The sequence below is a fragment of the Eimeria acervulina genome, genomic scaffold (assembly GCF_000499425.1).
Source record: "Eimeria acervulina Houghton genomic scaffold, Eah_scaff209, whole genome shotgun sequence".
Classification (NCBI taxonomy): domain Eukaryota; phylum Apicomplexa; class Conoidasida; order Eucoccidiorida; family Eimeriidae; genus Eimeria; species Eimeria acervulina.
This window is the reverse complement of record NW_013550043.1, coordinates 23,388-44,056: the sequence shown is the minus strand read 5'-3', so window position 1 is coordinate 44,056 and position 20,669 is coordinate 23,388. Positions and strand designations below refer to the sequence as shown.

The 20,669-nt window shown below is 52.2% G+C and overlaps 5 protein-coding genes across 5 annotated transcripts in view; 3 read left to right on the top strand and 2 right to left on the bottom strand.

Moving 5' to 3' along the window:
- Positions 1-1,175, top strand: part of EAH_00025650 (hypothetical protein, conserved) — a gene marked incomplete at both ends in the record, with an annotated part of 2,575 nt that extends 1,400 nt beyond the window's left edge. The window contains 3 exons of the mRNA XM_013396616.1: positions 65-218; positions 475-730; positions 919-1,175. Coding sequence (XP_013252070.1) covers positions 65-218; positions 475-730; positions 919-1,175 — 667 coding nt within the window. The remainder of the gene's footprint in view (positions 1-64; positions 219-474; positions 731-918) is intronic.
- Positions 1,176-2,582: 1,407 nt separating this feature from the next.
- EAH_00025640 (hypothetical protein, conserved) lies at positions 2,583-3,701 on the bottom strand (the record flags this gene model as incomplete). The annotated part of the gene is made up of 1 exon (XM_013396615.1): positions 2,583-3,701. One exon carries the CDS (start codon positions 3,699-3,701, stop codon positions 2,583-2,585), a length of 1,119 nt encoding a protein of 372 aa, XP_013252069.1.
- Positions 3,702-3,942: 241 nt separating this feature from the next.
- EAH_00025630 (hypothetical protein) lies at positions 3,943-5,471 on the top strand (the record flags this gene model as incomplete). The annotated part of the gene is made up of 3 exons (XM_013396614.1): positions 3,943-3,946; positions 4,162-4,635; positions 4,813-5,471. The coding sequence occupies 3 exons, from the start codon at positions 3,943-3,945 to the stop codon at positions 5,469-5,471; spliced, it is 1,137 nt and encodes a 378-aa protein (XP_013252068.1).
- A 704-nt stretch (positions 5,472-6,175) lies between these two features.
- On the top strand, positions 6,176-10,333 carry EAH_00025620 (hypothetical protein, conserved; the record flags this gene model as incomplete). The annotated part of the gene is made up of 1 exon (XM_013396613.1): positions 6,176-10,333. One exon carries the CDS (start codon positions 6,176-6,178, stop codon positions 10,331-10,333), a length of 4,158 nt encoding a protein of 1,385 aa, XP_013252067.1.
- A 5,118-nt stretch (positions 10,334-15,451) lies between these two features.
- On the bottom strand, positions 15,452-16,965 carry EAH_00025610 (hypothetical protein; the record flags this gene model as incomplete). Its single annotated transcript, XM_013396612.1, has 3 exons — positions 15,452-16,372; positions 16,603-16,690; positions 16,871-16,965. The coding sequence occupies 3 exons, from the start codon at positions 16,963-16,965 to the stop codon at positions 15,452-15,454; spliced, it is 1,104 nt and encodes a 367-aa protein (XP_013252066.1).
- Positions 16,966-20,669: the final 3,704 nt, after the last annotated feature.

Sequence of the window (20,669 nt, the reverse complement as noted above, 5' to 3'; positions counted from 1 at the left end):
AGCAGCAGCAGCAGCAAGAGCAGCAGCAGCAGCAGGCGCTGCCGTGGGCCCTGCTGCTGCCCAGCGAAGGCAAGCCATTTGACCCGATAACATATGCGCTGTACTTGCGAGACAAAGACAAGCCAGCAGCAGCAGCAGCAGCAGCAGCAGCAGCAGCAGCAAAGGAGGAGACTTCGGGGGAGGCGAAGTATTCCTTCAGACGCAACTATTTGTGGCAGGTAAAAACAAAAACCCACAGCTTGCTGCAGCTGCAGCTGCTGCAGCAGCAGATGCTGCAGCAGCAGATGTAGCAGGTGCAGCAACAGCAGTAGATGGAGCAGCAATAGCAGCAGAGCAGCAGGAGCAGCAGAAGCACTAGCTGCTAAACCCTAGACCGTCCAGTAGCGAGAGCATTCATTTATATGCTGAAACTAAGTGCTGCTGCTGCTGCTGCTGTTGCTGTTGCTGCTGCTGCTGTTGCTGCTGCTGCTGCAGGCGCCTCTATCTTCGGGTTCGAGCAACGAAAGGACCGTCTTGTTGGTGGTGCCGGCAGCAGCAGCAGCAGATCCTTCAGCAGCAGATGCAGCAGCAGATGAATCGAATGCTTGTTTGCTGCTGCCGCTGCTGGGGCCCCGCCGCGTGCTGCTGAAAGCAGGAGCAGCAAACAAGCAGCCGGGGCTGTTGGTAACTGCAGCAAAAACTGCTGGAGAAGCAAATGCTGCTGAGGCAGATGCTGCAGCAGATGACTTCGGTGAGAAATACACCCTAATATTGCTGCTGTTGCTGCTGCTGCTGCTGCTGTTGCGGCTGCTGTTGCTGCTGCTGCCTCAACAGCAGCAGCAGCAGCTGGGGAGAACCAGCGGGTGTTGCTGTGCCTTAAAGCATTCGCTGCTGCTGCTGCTGCTGCTGCGCTTGCTGCTGCTGCTGCTGCTGCTGCAGAGGGGGGCCTTGCTGGGAGTGGTTTGGGGTTTGAACGGCTGGGCGCTGAGAAAATTGATGAAGAGGGAGACCGCCTCTTTAGTGATGACAATGAAGATGAAGACAAAGCAGCAGCAGCATCTGCTGCTGCTGCTCCTGCTGCTTCTCCTGCTCCTGCTGCTGCTCCTGCTGCTGCGAATGACAGCAGCAGCAGCAGCAGTGGCAGCAGCAGCGGCGGCAGCAGCAGCGAAGACGAAGCCTCTTCAAACTCTTCTTAGCAACACAAATCATAATACTCCCTAATGGGGGGCCCCCCTTCTATTATAGGGGGGCCCCCTGTATGTTACGAGGGCCCCCCTCTTCATAGAGGGCCCCAGGTGGGACCCTTGTCCTTTAGGGGGCCCCCCTTTTCTTATGGGGGCCCCCTTATGGGTTTACGAAGACCCCTTTTTTTATGGGGGCCCCTCGATGGTTTTAGGGGGGCCCCCCTTTTTTATAGGGGCCCCCCTCTTCGTGGGGGGCCCCAGGGGGGCCCCCCTCTTCATAGGGGGCCCCAGGGGGGCCCCCTTTTCTTTAGGGGGGCCCCCTTTTCTTTAGGGGGGCCCCCTTTTCTTTAGGGGCCCTCTGATGGGTTTTGATGGGTTTTGGGGGGCCCCCTTATCTAATGGGGGCCCCTTGATGGGTTCAAGGAGGGCCCCTGTTCTTTAAGGGGCCTCCTGATGGGTTTAGGGGGGCCCCAGGGGGCCCTCTTGATGTGTTTAGGGGGGCCCCTGTTCTTTAGGGGGCCCCTTAAAGAAGGGGGGGCCCCCTTAGCTATAACCGTGGGGGCATCTCCTTTGCCGAATATTAATATTTTAAGTTGATATATTATTTGTAGTTAATATGCTTTTATATATTTATATATATACATATATATAAGATGTACTGTGCATGCATGCATGCACATAAGCATAGACATCTAAATAATATATTTAAAACAAATGTTATAAATATAAATATAACGTGGAGATACACCGTAAATTATTTAACTGGCTAAAAAAGAATAACAAATAAAATAAATAAATAAATAATCAAAGCAAACAAATAAATAATCGAGACAAACAAACAAATATAAAATAATGTATAATACAATAACAAGAATAACACAATAATAATAATAGTAAAGCAAGAAGAGAAAATAAATATAATTATTTACTTTATTATTTATTTTATTATTTATTTTATTTTATTACTTAACTATTTATTTTATCATTCATTTACTTTATTACTTAATTATTTATTTTATCATTCATTTACTTTATTACTTAATTATTTATTTTATTATTTATTTTATTATTTATTTTATTATTTATTTATTTGTTTTACTTCTTTTCTTTTCTTATGCTAATCACACATCGCGGGGATGCCAGCAAACAAAACGCAGCAAATAAATAAATATGAAGACACAAATTAAACAAACTAAATTAAATTAATTAAACTACATAATTAAATAAACTAAATTAAATTAAAAATAAATAAACAAGGATATGCCGCTCAACACCACTCCATCGTATCGTAGGAAACAGCAAAAGAAGTAAAAAGAAAACACTTAAAGCGTAAAATACAAAAAAACTGTTGTTGCTGCTGCTGCTGCAGCAGCAGCAGCAGAGGAAGCAGCAGGAGCAACCGCTCTATTAGATTGTGCACTACTGGCGGGTGGCTGTGGCTGCGGCTGCTGTTGCTGCTGATGCTGCAGTTGCTGCTGCAGTTGTTGCTGCTGCAGTGGTCGCTGCTACAGTTGTTGCTGCTGCAGTTGTTGCTGCCGTTGTCGCTGCTGTTGCTGCTGCTATTTTATTCTTTAGCCTTTGGTTTTCTTCGTACAGCAGCAGCAGCTGCTGTCTATACACCGCCAGTTTCTGCTGCAGCAAATCTGTGCTGCAGAGCGTGGACCCCGCGTAGCTGTCTTGCTGCTGCTGCTGCTGCTGTTGCTGCTGCTGCTGCGGCTGTTGCTGCTGCTGCTGCTCTGAGTTGAAGAGAAATCCCCTACGGAAATGCATGCGTAAAAATCGATTGTCCTGAAGCAGCCGTTGCACTTGCTGCTGCAGTGCTGCAGCAGCAGCAGCTGCTGCTGCACTCTCCCGCTGCTGCAGCTGCTGCTGCAGCTCCAAGCGCGCTATCTTTTCCTTCAATAGTAGCATTTGCTGCTCCTGTTCTTGCTGCTGCTGCTGCTGTTCCTGCTGCTGCTGCTGCTGCTGAGTAGTGAGAGCCGTGTCAATGTCGCTGTGCTGCTCAGCTGCTGTTGCTGTTTCTGCTGCAGCATCTGCTGCTTCCGTTGCTGCAGTTGCCGCTGCCGCTACCGAAATATTGTCGTTCGAGTTCGCTGGAGATACGCACTCTGCTGCTGCTGCTGCTGCTGCAGAAGTAGCAGGAGAGGCAGCAGCAGCAGAACTGGCAGCAACAGGGCCCCAGCCCAGGTGCTTCAAATCTTCCCTCAAGCTCTCCGACAAATGTTCGCGAGGAAGCGGCTGCAGCAGCAGATGCTGCTTCTGTTGCTGTTGCTGCTGCTGCACAGCAGCAGCAGCAACCAAGGCGTCTGTTTCTTCTGGAGACAGAGACGGAAAGGCGAATGCTGGCTGCCCTCTAATTTTATTTTGTTGTTGTTGTTGTTGCTGCTGCTGCTGCTGCAGCTGCTGCAGCTGATGCGCCTTTACTGCTCTCGCAAGTGCTGCGTCTTCTGCTGGAAGCAAATTGAGTTTAAGGCGATGGTGAAAGTGCTGCAGCAGCTGTCTGCCCCCCCACCGAGACCCTCCCTCACACACCGCCATCCTGCTGCTGCTGCTGTTGCTGCAGCTGTTGCGGCTGCTGCTGCTGTAGTGTGTGTTCTTCTTCTGGTGGACTACCCGTTTTGCTGTTTCATTACTGCTGCTGCTGCTGCTGCTGCTGTTTTCAGCAGCTGCCGCAGCAGCAGCAGCAGCAGCCAGCTCCAGCGGCGAGTGGTGTAGTATCGCGCTGCAGCACTTTGAGTCTTTAAAGATTAATGATTAATAAATATTCAATATTTTATAAATGAGTGTTTTAAATGAATTAATTTCATTACAATTATTAATATCTGCTGTATGCTGCCGCAGACAACTGCAGTCGCAGCAGCAGCAGCAGCAGCAACAACGGAGCTGCAGACGGGGGCCCCCTGAGTTTTCGTTGTTTGTTTGTCGAGATGAATAGCCCGCAGCGCTATTTTATTTTTATTTTTAAAAGTATTTTATTTATATTTTAAAGCCCCCACAGTCTCTACACGAAGGGGAGACTCCAGCAATAACAACCGCAACAGCAGCAGCAGCAGCAGCAGCAACTGCAGCAGCAGCAGCAGCAGCCGCAGCAGCAGCAGCAGCTCCACGACCTCCACAGAGGCATCTTCTCCTTCGTCATTTTTCTCTTTGGCTTTTTCTTCGCTTCATCTCTCAGGAGGAGATGGAGAGAAGACGCAGCAGCTGAGGGCTGCTGAAGTTCCAGCAACTGCAGCAGCAGCAGCAGCAGCAGCAGCAGCTGGAGCAGCAGCTGCACCTTTAACTGCAGCACCATCAGCGGGAGTAGCATATCATTCACACACGCCGCAGAAGCAGCACCAACAGCAGCACGAACAGCAGCATCAACGGCAGCACCAACAGCAGCACCAACAGCAGCAGCAACAGCAGCAGCAACAGCATCAGCAGATATTAGCGATTCTCTGGGGGCCCCAATATGAGTCGATTTTAGACAAGGGTGTGCACAGGCTAGTGGCTTCCAGCGGCTCCCATCGACGTTCACAATGAGCTGAGGCAGCCGCAGCAGCAGCAGCAGTAAGAGCAGCAGCAGCAGCAGCAGCAGCAGCGAAAGGAGCACCCGAAGGTGCACGGGTATACAATGGATGGCTCGGCTTTTATAAAACTGATAGGGCAGCTCAGCCCTGTAGCAGCAACAGCGGCTGCTGCAGCAGCAGCTGCTGCTGCAGCAGCAGCAGCACCACCACCCATAGCACCGCCGTCACCACTACTAGCAGCACCAGCAGCAACAGCAGCAGCACGAGTACTAGCAGCAGCACGAGCAGTAGCAGCAGCAGCAGCATCACCAGCGCTAGCAGCACCACTAGCAGCAGCACCACTAGCAGCAGCACCACTAGCAGCAGCACCATTAGCAGCAGCAGCACCAGCGCTAGCAGCACCACTTCCAGCAGCACCAATAGCAGCAGCAGCACCCGCACCAGCACCAGCACCCGCAGCAGCAGCGGCACCAACAGCCGCACGACCACCACCAGCCCCAGCAGCAACAGTAGCAGCAACAGCAGCACCAAGAGCAGCAGCAGCACCCGCACCAGCACCAGCAGCAACAGTAGCAGCACCAGGCGCAGCAGCAGCAGCAACAGTAGCAACAGCAGCACCAAGAGCAGCAGCAGCAGCAGCTCCAGCTCCACCTTCAGCTGCAGCACCAACACCATCAGCAGCAACACGACCATCAGCAGCAGCCGCATTACCACCATCACCACCATCACCATCGCCAGCATCAGCAGCAGCAGCATCAACAGCAGCAGCAGCAGCAGCAGCAGCAGCAGCAGGGGCTGAGTTTGAAGTGGAGGCTATAGTGCGAGTGCGGGAGACAGCTGCTGGGTTTCAGGCGTTGGTGAAGTGGAAGGGCTTCGAAGCCAAAGATGCAACTTGGGAGCGGGTTGACTCTCTTCAGAATCCTATCCTTAGGTATATAATAATACTATTTATTTATTTATTTATTTATTTATTTGTTTATTTATTTATTTAATTATTTATTTATTTATTTAATTGTTTATTGTTTTATTGTTGAACGAATATGCCGCTGGATAAGTAATTTGCAATAATAATATTGTTTATAGTATTTTGTTTTTTTGTTTAAATAGTAATATTATTAATTATATTATTATTATTTTATTTGTTTATTTGTTTATTATTTTGAGGGGTGCGTTAATAATAATAGCAGTGCTTTAAGTAATAATAGTAATAATATTAAATGCAGCAGCAGTAATAACAATATTAAAAAGGAATTGCAATAAGACCCACACAATAATTATAATGAAAATAATAAATATAATAATAATAATAATAATAAACAATAATAATAATAATAATAAATGACAATAGTAATAATAATAACAATAAAGATAATAATAATAGTAATAATATAATAACGATGATAGACCTCCGTGTGTTTGTTTCTATGACGTTTATAAGCAGCAGCAACGTTATTTTTATTTGTTGCATTTGTATTATATCTTTTTAGGAAAATAGCAGAGGAAATGATAGAAGAGTACAGGAAAAGATCGCGGAAACATCGTTTTATTCAAACTCGAGCAGCGCTGTGTCTATGGGCTCCTGCACTCTGCTGGGTACCATCTCTGCAGCAGCAGCAGCAGCAGCAGCAGCAGCAGGAGGTGAGCCCGGTGCAGGCAGTAGCGGCAGCGGCGGAGGCTGCGGCGGTGGCTGCTGCTGCCCCTGAGGACAAAGCAGCAGCAGCTGCTGCTGCTGCTGCTGTTGCTGCTGAGCTGCAGCAACTCGATGCAGCAATTGCTGCTGCCTGTCACCAGATGGACGCTCAAGAACTACAAAATGTTATATACACCCGAAAGGCTTTAGCATCAGAGCGTTCAGCAGCAGCAACAACAAAAACAGCACGTGCAGCGCCTGCTGCTGCTGCTGCTGCTGCTGCTCACACAGCGAGGAAGGAGTCCTTACCGTCGTTGTCTGTGCAGGAGAAACGAAGTTCAGGGGTTAGGCGGGGGAGAGAGAGCATCAGCAACAGCAGCGGCAGCGGCAGCAACAGCATCGAATGCAGCAGCAGCAGCAGCAGCAGTGGCGGCGGAAGGGGAGCAGCAGAAGCAGCAACAGGAACAGAAGCATTCCCCCCAAAGCAACTGCAGCATATATCGCTTGAAGCAGCTGCTTTGAATCCGAAGGATAATGCATGCAGACGAGACAGCCGCAGCAGCAGCAGCAGCAGCAACAACAGCAACAACAGCAACGGTTGCAGCAGCAACAAAGCAGCTCAGCCTTCGCAAATGAGAGACTTTGAGATACAAAAGGCTTCAAAAGCAGCAGAAGGGAGAAAAAAGATACGGAAGACGGAGCCTTCAACCGTTTTTGCTGCTTGTGCTGCTGCTGGTACTGGTGCTGCTGCTGCTGCTGCTGCTGTTTCTACTGTTTCTGCTGCTGGAGGAAGCAACAGCAAAGTTACAGGAGAGCATAACCCTTCGGCAGCAATTCTCTCTTCGCCGTTCTGTACTCAGCAAGACACTGGAGCAACAGCAGCAGCAACACCTGCAGCTGCAGCAGCAACAGCTGCAGAAGCACCAACACCACCACGTGCACCAGCCTCAGCACAAGCAGCAGCAGCAGCAGCAACAGCAGCACCAGCAGCAACGGCAGCAAGAGCTGCAGCACCAACTACAGCAGCAGTGAACTCCGCTTTGAGTGCTACACCAGAATGCCGAGCAGCAGTGGCTGCTGCAGCAGCTTCAGCAGCAGCAGCTACTGCTGCTGAAGCTGCTGCAGATGCACCACGAGCTTGCCCAGCAGATTCAGCTTCACCAGCTCCTGCTGCTGCAGCAGCAGCAAAAGCAGCAGCAGCACCTGCTGCTGCTACTGAGAAGAGCAGCGGCGTTCCGGACTTCGCCGAAAAGTTTAGAAGGGTGACGGAAATGTATGAAGAGTTAATGAGAGGATTCAGCTCTAGCGACATCTGCTGCAGCAGCACGGAGCAGCAGCAGCAGCAGGACGAGCAGCAGGACGAGCAGCAGCTACAGCAGCAGCTGCAGCAGCACATCCAGACGCAGACGCAGCAACAGCAGCACCAACAGCAACCGCAGAAGCGGCAGCAGCATCCCCAAGGAATGCAACACATAGGAAGTCCCCACAGTCAGGACCAGCAACTGCAGCAGCAGCAGCAGCAGCAGCAACAGCAGCAGCAGCAGCAACAGCAGCAGCAGCAGCAGCAGCAACAACAACAGCAACAGCCGTTGTTGTTGCATAGGCACGAGGAAGATAGTAGACAGCGAAATCAGGAGAAGGAACGGAGCCAGCACCAGCCACAGCAGCAGCAGAGAAACCAGCTGCAACAGCAGCAACCACAGCGGCATCATGAGCAGCAGCTCGATGTGTTGAAGCAACAGCAACAACAGCAGCAGCAGCAGCAGTTATCAGAGAGTCCAATGGTAGCCGAGTGGGAGGCATATGCCGGACTTTCGGCTGGGACGGGGGATCAAGATCTCGTTTGGCAGCTGCAGCAGCAGCAGGAGCAGCAGCGGCGGCGGGAGCAACAGCAGCTGCAGCAGCAGCAGGAGCAGCAGCGGCGGCGGGAGCAGCAGCAGCTGCAGCAGCAGCAGGAGCAGCAGCGGCGGCGGGAGCAGCAGCAGCTGCAGCAGCAGCAGGAGCAGCAGCGGCGGCGGGAGCAGCAGCAGCTGCAGCAGGAGAAGGAGCGGCAGCAGCGGGATTGGCGTGTGGGGGTAGGAGAAACTTCTTATGTTGATACGCGAGGAAAGCGAGTACGGCGAGACTACAGAGAGGAGGCCTGGACCAGGGAGGAGCAGCAGCGGCAGCGGGAGCAGCAGCAGCAGCAGCAGCAACAGCGGCAGGGAGAGCCGTGCCGTCGCCTCTGTGAGGAGAAGACGTGGGAGCAGCAAAGGAGACAGAAAGATGTAGGTTGGGAGGCAGCAACACCTGTAGCTGTTCGCTGCAGAGAAGACAGCCGCCGCAGCAGTGCCTGTCCCGACAGCAGCAGCTGCAGCAGCAGCAGCAGCAGGTACACCAGCAGCTACAGCGGCTACAGCAGCTACAGCAGCTATAGCAGCAGCAGGTGCTCATCTCGGCATCATCGTCGGTCTCCGTCATTCGAAGGAAGAGAGGGGAGTAGACGGCAGGGACGCATGCATTATTATGAGGAGCAGCAGCAGCGGCAGCACCAGCAGCAGCACTTCCGCTCTGAGGGGCAGCAGCAGCATTCTTTCAACTGCCGTGAGCAGCAGCAGCAGCAATTCAGAGACAGCCGGCGGCACAGCCCCAGCCAATGGCCAGGAGAGCATCGCTCGAGGTCGGGGAGCCTTACTTCACAGCAGCAGCAGCAACAGCAGAGGCAGCAGCAGCAGAGGAGGCAGCAGCAGCAAGACGAGCAGCAAGTCTCCAGGGAGCCGCTGCATGCGCACTCTCGTCAGCAACCCCAAAGAGACAACTCGTACCACTCACTGGAACCAGCAGGTGAGAAGCAGCAGCAGCAGCAACTGCTCCTGCAGCCGGAGCAGCAGCGGCAACAGCAACACATAGGAGGAATGGCAGTGCAGGCCCGCAACGATAGCCGTCAGCAGCTGCAAGACGACCAGCAGCAGCAGACGCAGCAGCAGCAGCAGAAAGCTGCTGCGAGCGAGCCGCTCTTGATAAGGAAGACCTATCCTCTAGAACAGCACAGGCAGCAACAGCAAACGCCGCCGCCGCAGCAGCAGCAGCAGCAAAGGCAGCACCAAGGGCGAGAGAGAAGCCACGAGGCGCAGGGGAGGCACCATCAGCTACAGCAGCAGCAGCCGCAGCAGCGGCAGGTGCAGCAGCAGCACCAGCAGATGCATGAGCGCAACTGGAAAGATGCGCTGTGGGCAAAGTTTGACGAAGACGACCGCCGCAGGAGGCGAGCAGCTGACTGTATGAAGGCAGACAGCCGTTCAAATTTAGGTGTTGGGGGCCGTGTTCGTAGCAGCAACAGCAACAGCAGCGCCGGGAGCAGCAGAAGCAGCAGCCGCTGCTTTAGCAGCAGTTGCAGTAGAAGAAGAAGCCGCAGCAAGAGCTCGAGCCGTAGCTGCGGGGGACCTGTGAAGAGGCATGTGCTCACTTCTGGGTCAGTGACGCCGAGGGGAGCACAAGCAGCAGCAGAAGCAGCAGCAGAGTCAGCAGCAGCAGCAGCAGCAGCAGATTCACATTCTGTTTCTCCTTGCAACCGTGTCGCTGTGTGCCAGTCTGTTCGTCTCTGCCATACTTCACCATTAGAGGGGGCCCCGGGGGCCCCCGGGGCCCCACAGGGGCCCCCAAGTAGTCGTAGCAAGTGTTCAGAAGGCCGCCGCGTCTTTATAGGGAGCTGCGCGCGTAGCTCTGAATTTGAATTGGCTTCTGCAGGGCGGCAAGACGCATCAAGTAGGCGTAATAAACCCAGCGATGGGGTGTTTCAAGAGGCAGAGTCCTTTAAGGGGCCCCCAGAGGGGCCCCTAGTACAAAAGACTTTGCAGGGGCCCCCAGCAGAGGGGCCCCTATTAGAAAAGACTTTGCAGGGACCCCCAGAAGAGGGGCCTCTACACAAACCCGCGCAGGGGCCCCCACCAGATGGGCCCCTAGAGGGATCTGCAGGGATATCTCCCTCACCCTGGGCCGCATGGGGCTGTATTGCGGAGCCACCATGGAGAAAAAAACAATTTTTGTGTTGAATCGGCTTCAGAGTGAAGAATGCAGCAGGCATGAGGAGTCCCAGGGCAGCAGCAGTTGCTGTTGCTGTTGCTGCTGCTGAGGCAGCAGCAGCTGCTGCGAGCTGCACCGGACACCAGGCACCACACCGCTTTGCACGTTAAGGGAAGACGCCAACAGCAACAGTGCAAGCAGAATCAGCAGACTCCAACGCATTGCGCTCCACAGAGAAAACGAAGTGAGGGGCACTAGCAGGCAGAATGTGAAGACACCTCAGCGGGAGGTTGTCGTAGCAGCACAGCCTTTTGGGGGAGTGTATCCCTTGCCTCTAATAGACCGCGGCATCCCCTAAGACAGCTAACGGAACCAGTCAGCACTGGGAAACAGAAGCACCAACAGCACTGGCAGTAGCAGCCATGCCAGCGCAAGGAGAGCAGCAGCAGCGTGTGGGAGATATGCAAGTGCGCGAGCTACGGAAGCATCGCAGGGTCGAGCTGCAGCAGCAGCACCTGCTGCAAACATACTTAAAACAGCCATCGCAGAAGCAACAGCTGCAGCTGATGCAGGTGCTGCTGCTGCTGCAGCTGTGCTTCCCAGCTGCACCAGCAGCAACACCTGCTGGACAGCCCACACTTTGTATAGTAACATCCACGGCAGCACCATAACGTCCGGCCCGAGGCAGCTGCTGGAGAAGAAACAGCTGCTAACGCAGGCGCCTGACCCTGGAGTGAACAGGGGAGGCAGCAGCGGCAACAGGGGCTTGCATTAGGGTGGGAGATGACTTGCATGCTTTCCCCTCAATTCGGCTGCAGGTTAGGTGCGACGGTCGCAGGCCTTTGTTCTCAGGCACAGCGAAGACGATTGGGGATGCTGCTGGGTACAGCAGGTGCCGCGTGTATCATTTCTCCACGCAGCAGAAATAATATCAACAGCAGAAGCATGCCTGCTTTTGCTTTTATTTGTAGATATGAGTACGAGACTACCGCCCTTTGCAGCCAGTGACGCTGCTTAGGCTGGCGGCGGAGAGGAGACAGTGACCTCTCATCATTGATGACCACTAAAAGACAGCGCGGGTCTTTCACATGTGTAAGCAACGCGGGGAATTCTGCGGGAAGGCGTCTTTATGCCTCTGCATCTTTATAGAGCTGTTAGTTGGGTTAAGGGAGCACCGAAGACATGCAAGAAAATGCCAAAAGTCGAATGCGTTGCGCTTCAGTCATCTTCGACTTTTCGCCACAAAGCATGCTGAAATGCTACCGGGGGGAGGGAGAGCCTCCTTGCCAAAGGTTTGTGGCGCAGCATAGGAGGCGGCTGCCCTCTCTGTTGATGCACTTGGTTCTGTGCATAAGGTGACCCCCAAGTGCCTTAAGAGGGGCTGGGCCGGGAGCAGGACCATTCACTGCATGGTGCTCGTCTATCCGCTCTAACTTCGTTCTTATGTTAGGACATATCCAACGGAAGGTAGCGGGTTCGAACCCAACTGTGACTCTTTCAATTCATAGTTCGAAGGTTACAGGTACTACTACTGCTAGGAGAAGTTAAAACGCAATTCGTTCGTACAGCGGGGGAGACGGTGCCTATCTCCGTGAAACGCGCCCTTGGGTGCGGTGCATGCGCGAGACGATAGGGGCGCGCACCATCGCACTCCCCGGTTCGCCTGTAACTCCTAGCTGTACCTGTCGCAAGTTTCATGAAGATTTAGCTTCACTGATATCGACAGAACTAAATTTTCTTCTTCTGAGAGGCACTAGTTGTAGTGTCCCCTGCAATATCGTGCAGACATGGAGAAAGTTGTAGTGCTTGACACTACAGTAAGGCGAAAAAGTCTAGGCCGATCAGTGGTACGACCCCTGTATACCGGGGCGCCTACCGTAGTACCAAGCATTACGATGCAGCCTTGTTGCCATGATGAGCGATAAAAGCTCAGGCGACCTCGAGTGCAGCATTGGTGGCAATTCTCCCAGGTTCTGGAGGAGTTTTCAACCTGTTTGTTCTCGAGAAAGGGCGAACGTTGGTTTTAGTGATCCGGCGGTCCTTTATGGAAAGGACGTCGTGTAACGAATATAGTTACTCTAAGGAAAGACCCCGGAGTCCGGCAGTGCTCCGACGAATGACGCCAAGATTGTGGCGATAGTGCAGACGATGGGGAAAGCAACATCAAATTCGGGGGCGTGCGTTGCCCCGTACACCACGACATAATCCTACGATTGTCGTGGATGACCCAGTGAAGGGCACACTTGTGACCTCCAGACGAAACTATTGAGGTCTATGTGCCGGGAAGCAATGGGATAGTGTACCTCTCAGCGCTCCCAACAGCCTTTTTATCCTCTCGTAAGGAGACTAGAAGCGGTTTCCTATGGAAAAAGAGCGAGGATATTCCTCCGTAGCGCAAAGGCGCTGCAGGAAACGACGGAGAAATGCATGCACTCCGCCGTGATGCTCTTGGCCCCTGTGGATGCGATCCAGATACATCCCGAGGGACGGCAAAACTCAGTCCAGGAAGAATGAACTTTTAGATGCTGGGTTCTGGAGTGAGGTTCATCCTACCTCAAAGGTGCGGCTGTTGCAATGGTCCTACGGCACGCCGTAGCTAAGAGCCAACCGTCTTCGCCTCTTGGCTATAGCTGTGCGGGATGCAGTCAGTGCTAATCGCGCGCTAGATAATCCAGGCTGCGCGGGCTGCTGTCCGAAGCTTCTTTTAAGCACCTTGTTCTCTTGTGCTATACAGCCTAGGGATCCATACAAAACTAATGCCGGCACTATCACTCGATACCCGCCCTTTTCATAATGGGTCTGTTGGCTGCCTGGATGCCTGGCCTTATCCATCCCCGCAGTAGCGAACTAGGTGGCGCATGTGTGCGCTCTGGGCTCGCGAATGCACCTGACGAACTTTAGCGGCAGGCCAACCACGATTTCCGTGGGCTAGTCAATGAGGGATGGATGGCTATACGCATTGACGGAGCGCTTGCGTTTAGCCAGTGTGCAGGAGAGCCTTCCAACTGTGGCGTGCTCTGCAAATGCTACGTGAGAAGCAGCCTCTTGCGAAACACGTAGCTTTTAAGTGGCACTGGTGTCAACAACACACGGAGTAGTGAACAACGCTCGCTGCTGCCGCTACTCATGTCTGCCTTATGCATACCTACTAGGAGCACGCTCAATATTTGCTTTACACTCAGCGATTAGCACTGGTTTTCGCCGATCATGACATCAAAGGGGGGGTAGCTCGGTGGAGGAGTGACTGGTAGTATTGTACGCCAGCACCAAAGTCGGCAGTATGCCTTCCCACTCCCGCTGTGTAGTGCACAGGCACTACAATGCAGCTTTGGTGTGGCCTCTAGAGGCCTAAAATCATGAAAAGGAATGGTTACTGTAGAATGTTTCAAGGAGTAGGACACTTTTAAATAGAGAGCAGCTTAATAGGATCAGAATGCTCGCCAGCCGGCACCAGCTTGGGGCTGGGTGCGAAGCTGTTGCTGTGACCCTGGCCCACGCCCTCGGCGAGGGGTCGGGCATCAGTTCTATTATTTTGGGTTTTCCCTCAATAATTGGGGACTCGAATGTGTTCAAGAAATTCATATTTGATTAAATGGAACGTTTGTGGACTGTGCGTAGAGAATAGATACCCGATGCGGCGCTTGCACCTAGTTAGGCTTAGGAGGCATAACGTAGTAACAGTGAAGTTAGCTGTTCACTACATCATTGAGGCAAATGCGTAAGTAGGGCACAACATAACGGAAACTGTGACGGCAATGCCGGAACACGAGTTGGACGATTTCGCCGTTCTTGGCTGTGGCGGTCTGCTAGGGATCGCGGAACACAGGACACTTGGAGTACGCTGCCGCCCAGTCAAGGATTTGTGAAGGGGAGGTCTGCGGGGGGGCCCCCGGTGTGAAACTCTCGAGGGCTTGGCTGGTCTCAGGAGTCGTAGGAGTAGTTGGCGATGGTGTTGGTCGTGTCCGAGGTGTTCGAGGGCGGATGCCAGCTAGTTACCGGTAGTCTCTCTGGCGTCCCCTACTCTTGTACGGTGGATCTGGCGGGTCGGTTGCCAGCGCAAGGGACGTCAATGACCCAACTGGGGGCGTGGGGAGTTCAGTGGGTGTGGTGGTTGAGCTGGGTGTAGGGTGGAAAGGGTGCCGAGACAAAGCGTTTGCCACCTGTTTACGCGCACCGGGCAACTAGGTAATAGTAAGGTCTGGAAACTCAGCCAGAAAATCTAACCACCGAGCAGTGCGGCCGCGTAAAGGCTTCGACACCTTGAGCTGTTGTAACCGGGTAAGGGTTTGGTGGTCGGTGTATGCCGTAACCTTAGAAACTCGCAACAAGTGGGCCCACTTGTCGAAAGCAGTAACTAAGGCCAGGAGTACTTGATCGTATATCGAATATCTCTGCTGAGTGGGATTCATAACCTGGCTGAGAAACCCTATTGGCTGGCCGGCTAGCTCAAGGACGGCTCCCATTGCATACCCTGAGGCATCTGTGTACAACTCAAGTGGTTTCGTAGTGCCAGGGACATGTAGTGTTGTATAATCAACTAATCGGTGCTTGAGTCGCCGCACCGCCTGAGTATGAGTATCTGTCCATTGGAAGGGGGCCCTTTTACGCGTCAGAGCAACACGCGGTCGGGCTACCTTTGCATAATCGGGGCCCATGAACATTCGGCAATAATTAACTGTGCCCAGGAACTGGCGTACTGGCGTCTCATTCTGCAATACCTCCGGCCACACCTGTATGACTTCAATGTTGTCTGCAGCTGGTTTAATGCCCTCGGCGCTGATCGTATACCCAAAGTATGTGAGATCCCGCTTCGCAAACTTGCACTTGAGAAACTTCGGGTAGAATTGGTGTTTGAGAAAGATACTTGGCACTTGCCGGAGGAGGGCAACGTGTCTGGGGAGATCTGGGCTATAGATAAGTACATGATCAAGATACGCTATAACACCTTGACCTAATAAAGGCTGCAGGTAGGCACTGATATTAGCTTGAAAGGTAACGGGTGCACCCTGGAGGCCAAAGGGCATAACCTTGTGCTCGAATAGCCCCATGACAGAACGGAAAGCTGTCTTCCACCTATCTTACTTAGCCATCCGGATCTGGTGGAATCCTGATTCTAGGTCAAGGGTAGAGAAATATCTAGCGCCCCCTTACATCTCAAGAATAGTTTGAATAGGAGGTAGAGGGAAGTCCGGGGCTATCGTAAGAGCGTTCACTTCCTTGACGACCATACGCATCTTTCGCTCGCCTGTCCCATCGTCACGCTTATCTAGCATAATCGTAAGGGCACATATGGGAGAGTATGTAGGCCCTATCCACCCATTAGCCGACAGCTTGGCTATCTCCTGCTTGTGAAATCGAAGCTGGTCTGGGGTCATGCGATAGATCGCGGACTTCGTAGGTAGCTTTCCACGCACGAGAAGAATCCGATGATCGTATGGGCGCTTCGGGGGCAATTCTGTAGGGAGTTTGTCAGGAAGGACAGCACGGAGTGCTCGCAACACATCGAGTGTCTCACGTGGAGTGGCTTGTGCCTCCTCCGACGTCATCCACTCATCAAATTGAGTACACTCTAGTACGGCTGTTGACCAAGGGGGTTCCTCCTCATCGTCCGCTAACGCAGTAGCATCGGGGGCTGCTAGACATGCCAGTCCGCTGGCGGTAGGGTGGGTGTCAATCATTGCACAGCACAAGGCCCCTTGACACGCATCCAACAACCTCAGGGCCACTATCTTCTCGGCAGCGGGTAAAGCTAGTATGACAAATAGTCCATGTAGTGGATGGTGTAAGCACGCCCTGCTCTCGTTAGCCTGTTGTAGCAGTACTTCTGCCGTCGCCTTCTTCCCCGCCCCTGTGTGCGCCTTGTACCTCCTAGGAGGCGGTTGTAGACGTGCCCTAGCCTCCTCCCTTCTCATACCTGTCACTTCTTTAGCCAGTATATCGTATGCCTGCTCAGCAGGGGTCCGCTGGCGCTCCTCTGGAGTGCTGCCGTTCCTATGTTTTTCCCCATTGGCACGGGCTATAGGTAGTTCGCACCACTGGCCATTCACGTACGTATGTAGCTTATCAGACTGAAAATACCAAGCCACCTTATGCTCATTCAACCAATCATGTCCCACTACTAGGTCATATGGTACGGGCCCTACTAACAAATTTCCGAATAAGCGTGCACCCCCACACCACATCGTTAGCCACTTCACCACGTGATAAATCCGTAACTACTCACCCTTAGCTACGGTGAACATGCACTTCTCTGGGAACCGCCACACTCTCAGCAGTAGACGTTCGGCCTTCCGCAGACCTCGAAAATCCTCGAAGCCCCGGTGTCTAAGAGCGCCTCACAAGGAATTCCTGCCACTTTGACCCTCAATATTGCTGTTGTACCCGCACTACACAGAGTCCCTCTAAAACGGGAGTTTTCATTCGCCCCGTTCCCTCGCCACCACTGTGGCTCCTTATCGTTCTCTTCCTGCGTAGAACTCTCATCTGCCCTATCACCTTCCACTTCACTGCTGCACCTCTGCTCGCCCTTGGGCCTTTCCCTTGGTAACAACGTAATCCCGGATTACCACTGCTCCGCCGATGGCTGCTGGTCTGTCCCCACTTCCTGCCACTTCCTACTGTACTGGCCTGCACCTCCCTCCCGAGCAACTTCTTTTTCCATTTTGGAGAGACTGGCATTAGGTCCCGTCGCTACTGCACACAGTGCACCCTTACCACGGGTAAACCGCCTAGTACGTTCGTCTCCCTTAACGACTAGGCTCGATCGTTTAAACGCCCAGAACTACCGGCACTCGCGCGCGTTGGCTGTTGTTCGGGCTTCCGGACTGGCTCTGCTCTCGCTCGACCCGGTGTAGGGCAGCCTCTAGCGTAGTGCCCCATACCTCCACATTTCCTACATCTTTCCCCAGCACGTCGTGAACCATTGTTGTGTGATGGGCATTGCGAAGCCACGTGCCCCTTGGCCCTGCACTCAAAACAGGCGATGTCCCTTGTCGCTCGTCGATCCCGTGGATTATCTCGATCTCCATATCTTTGCGTCGCATCAGACACATCTCGTACAGTCCGTCGTAGATCGTGTAAGGACAATCTAGTTTGCCGCAGATAATCCAATGTCTCTTCTCTTGTCCGCACTATCCTCTCTAGCTCAGCGGCAGCGTCTTCCCAGACTGTGAATTTCACATGGCCTTCCTTTGTCACTCTTAGGGCGACATCCTCAGGCAAGTTAGCTAAAAAAATGGCCACTAGCTGATCGAGCGGGAGGGGTTCTCCCTGACACAGGACCGCTGAAAATTCTCCGGCATTCTGTACAGCACCACCCTGTCACCTGACTGTAGACAAACGCAAAGCCATTACATCTCGCGGAATCCCACAGAATCTAGTGAGTAGCGAGCGTTTAACACGTTCCCAGTCGTTCAAATCAGCCTTGGTATCCTACAGATAGAACCAGTACTGTATGGCACTCCCTGTCAAGTATTTGCGCAGTTCGGCCCCCCACCGGTCATAAGGTATCCTTGCCTCTTCGTACGACATCTGTAAATGACGAAGGAAGTACCTCATGTTCTTCCCACTCTCAGGGAGAATGTTAAGATCGGATCTCCGGCGGTTGTCTGCCTTAGGTGGTCTCGGCTCTTGGAAATCACCTCGTGGGCTCTGGAGTGGGATAATCGAGTCAGAGGACGGTGTCATTGTCCTTTCTGCAAAGTGCCCTCCCAGTTTCTTAGTGATATTTCTCTCTGTAGTATGAATGGGAGTTTCTTCAGCTCCCTCACCTAATTCACTTTCTGATTCGTAATCGGTCGTCCTCGTCTCCCTTACAGCTTGTCTCGTGTCTGCGCCGAAGACCTTCACCAGCCGTCCTGCATGTGTGCGTTAGTCCCTCCCTGCTTGCTTCCTTCAACAAATATACTCAATATCGTCTGTAGGCGCAGACTAAACATCGAAGGCAAGAAGCCTCTGGTTTTAAGTTCCCGGAACGGCCCCCAAATGTAGTGAACAGCTGGCCTTCATTGTTATTGCGTATGCTCCCTAAGCTATTATGATTAGGTGCACACTTGACAACTAATTACTTATATCCATGATCCTCGTCAAATCCTCTACATAACACAATAGATAGCCATTATACATTCGAGTTCACTTTACTGTTTCCGGCGAAAAACCCCGAATAGTAGAACTGGCCCTCGACCCTCGCTGAGGGTCAGTGCCGGAGTCACAGCAACAGCCTCACACCCAGCCACAAGCTGGTGCTGGCTTGCGAGCACTCTGGTTCTATTAAGTTGCTTTTCTATCTAATAGTGTCCTAATTTCTGGAGTATTCTATAGTATTTATTCCTTTTCGAGATACTAGGCATCTAGAGGTCACACCAGAGATCCATTGTAGAGCCCGTGCACTACAGCAGGTCAGCGCTTCGACTACAGTGACAGTTTCACAGCCAGACCCAGCGCCTGGGAAGCAGCCGAGCGTTCTTAGACTGATGTTCTTATTTCCTGTCAGGTGGCTTGATTTTCTTCCAGTACTCGCTCTGCCGGATGGACCCCTACAGGTCCAGTTTGAGAACCGCACTAGTGCATGTGCAATACACACACCGGAGCCGGCAAAGATAGGGGCCATTCCGAGGTTTCCGCTATGCCTGCATGCTTGCGCTCATGTCAATAGATTCCTCGGTTTCACATCGTAATACAGCGACGTTATCCTTGGATTTCTTGTCATCTCCGTCTTTCTAACCGGTATACTTAACACGGTCAAGCGGTTCCTTTGGGCAGAACGTGAAGATATAAACGGCAAAAGCCTCATCAGACGACTAATGGTGCCCCCAGTGCTGGAGCTCACTGTGTTTAACAAATCCTTCTTCCTAACGATAGACGGCAGCGAGACAGCAGTTGTGGTGGTGCATTTTCTGCAGGCCTACGACTCGGAAAAGCCCTAAATAATTGCATGTTACTCACATCGTTCTGCAGAAACAGAGCAGAAGTGTTTGGCACGCAAGAAGGAGCTCTACGCGTTCTCAAGAAGAAGAAAAGTGTACAGGTTACTTATTATCTATCTTCATCCCAAAAACCATGAACCCCTACATGTGGCAGGCATATCACTGTGTGAACTGATAATCAGGCAATGACGCGCCTGACGAGGGGCTTCCAGAAGTACGATAACGAAACAGCGATTCGGTGGCTCTGCCACTTTGTGCGCGATGCATTCTCACGGCGCCCTATTAGTACAGGATTGTGTTTCACGCGTGCGAATGAGTGCGACGGCTCCCGTCTTCTTCGCAAGTTGTGTAATTCTTAGTCTTATTCGTATACGCTGAAGCGCATGCAGATGGATTTGGAACTACGACATAGACGGCGATCGTTTTTGGTGCCAGTCTTCACCGCCTATGCATTCCGCATTCGCTTCACACAAAATGCGCTATCATGATATGGCGATATATGGTGGGGTCAATACAACAGATGAGAGAATCTGCTTAGGTCCTTGTGCTTGGCTGGTGATACACCACCACGCGGATGAGTATTTCGGCATTTTCCCGGAATGCCAGCAGCACAAGCTGCATACCACTCTAAAACTCGGGCTTTTGCAGAGTCTCCAATCCCCAAATGGATCGGGACTCATAATTCATTGTATCTCACAGGTGCTTACCGCCAGTATGAGGCTCCAATATCTGCGTCTTCTTGAATATACCCAGCAAGCATGCCCCGTCCACGCTTTCTTTGGGTACAGCAGCAAGGAAGGCCGAATTATTCTTTAATCTCATCCGGTAGCTCCTCGCTTCTCCGAAAAGCATCGTTGCTGGCAACGATCCGAAGCTCGTTAGCTGTTATTGGCGGGAATTTAGGAAGCGGCTTAATGCCGACAATAAGAAGCGCGCAGCAAAGCAACTGAGGGCAGACGGTTGAAGTGAGCGCGCCGGATTCACGCTGGTGTAGTATTTGTGACTTCCAAGGGTGGCTTGGCTTCCTTCCCTGTGCAGAACTGGCTTGTGTTACGACGGTGCATTCTTCGACCGGTTGCTCTCCTCCATCCTTTATCTACTCCAAATCACTCATATCTGTGTTAAGGCCGGCTATACGTCCGCCGCTTCCGATTTCCAAATGCAGATACCAGCATTCATGGAATCCACGGTAGAACCCCAAGAATTCCAGGAAAGAAACCACGATAAACTGCGTTCAGCAGCTCAGTTCCTGCGCCTCAAAGAGATTAAATCACTCTCCAGGTCAAGTTCCGACCTGTAAGAAAGGTATAACGACTTGGACGCTGACTTGGAGAAAGTTTCATCGAAATAGATTAAACAAGAAATACTATGTTACTTAAATACAACTATAGAACCTATCTATTCAAAAAAAAACCCTATCTAAATTTTTAAATTGCTGTAT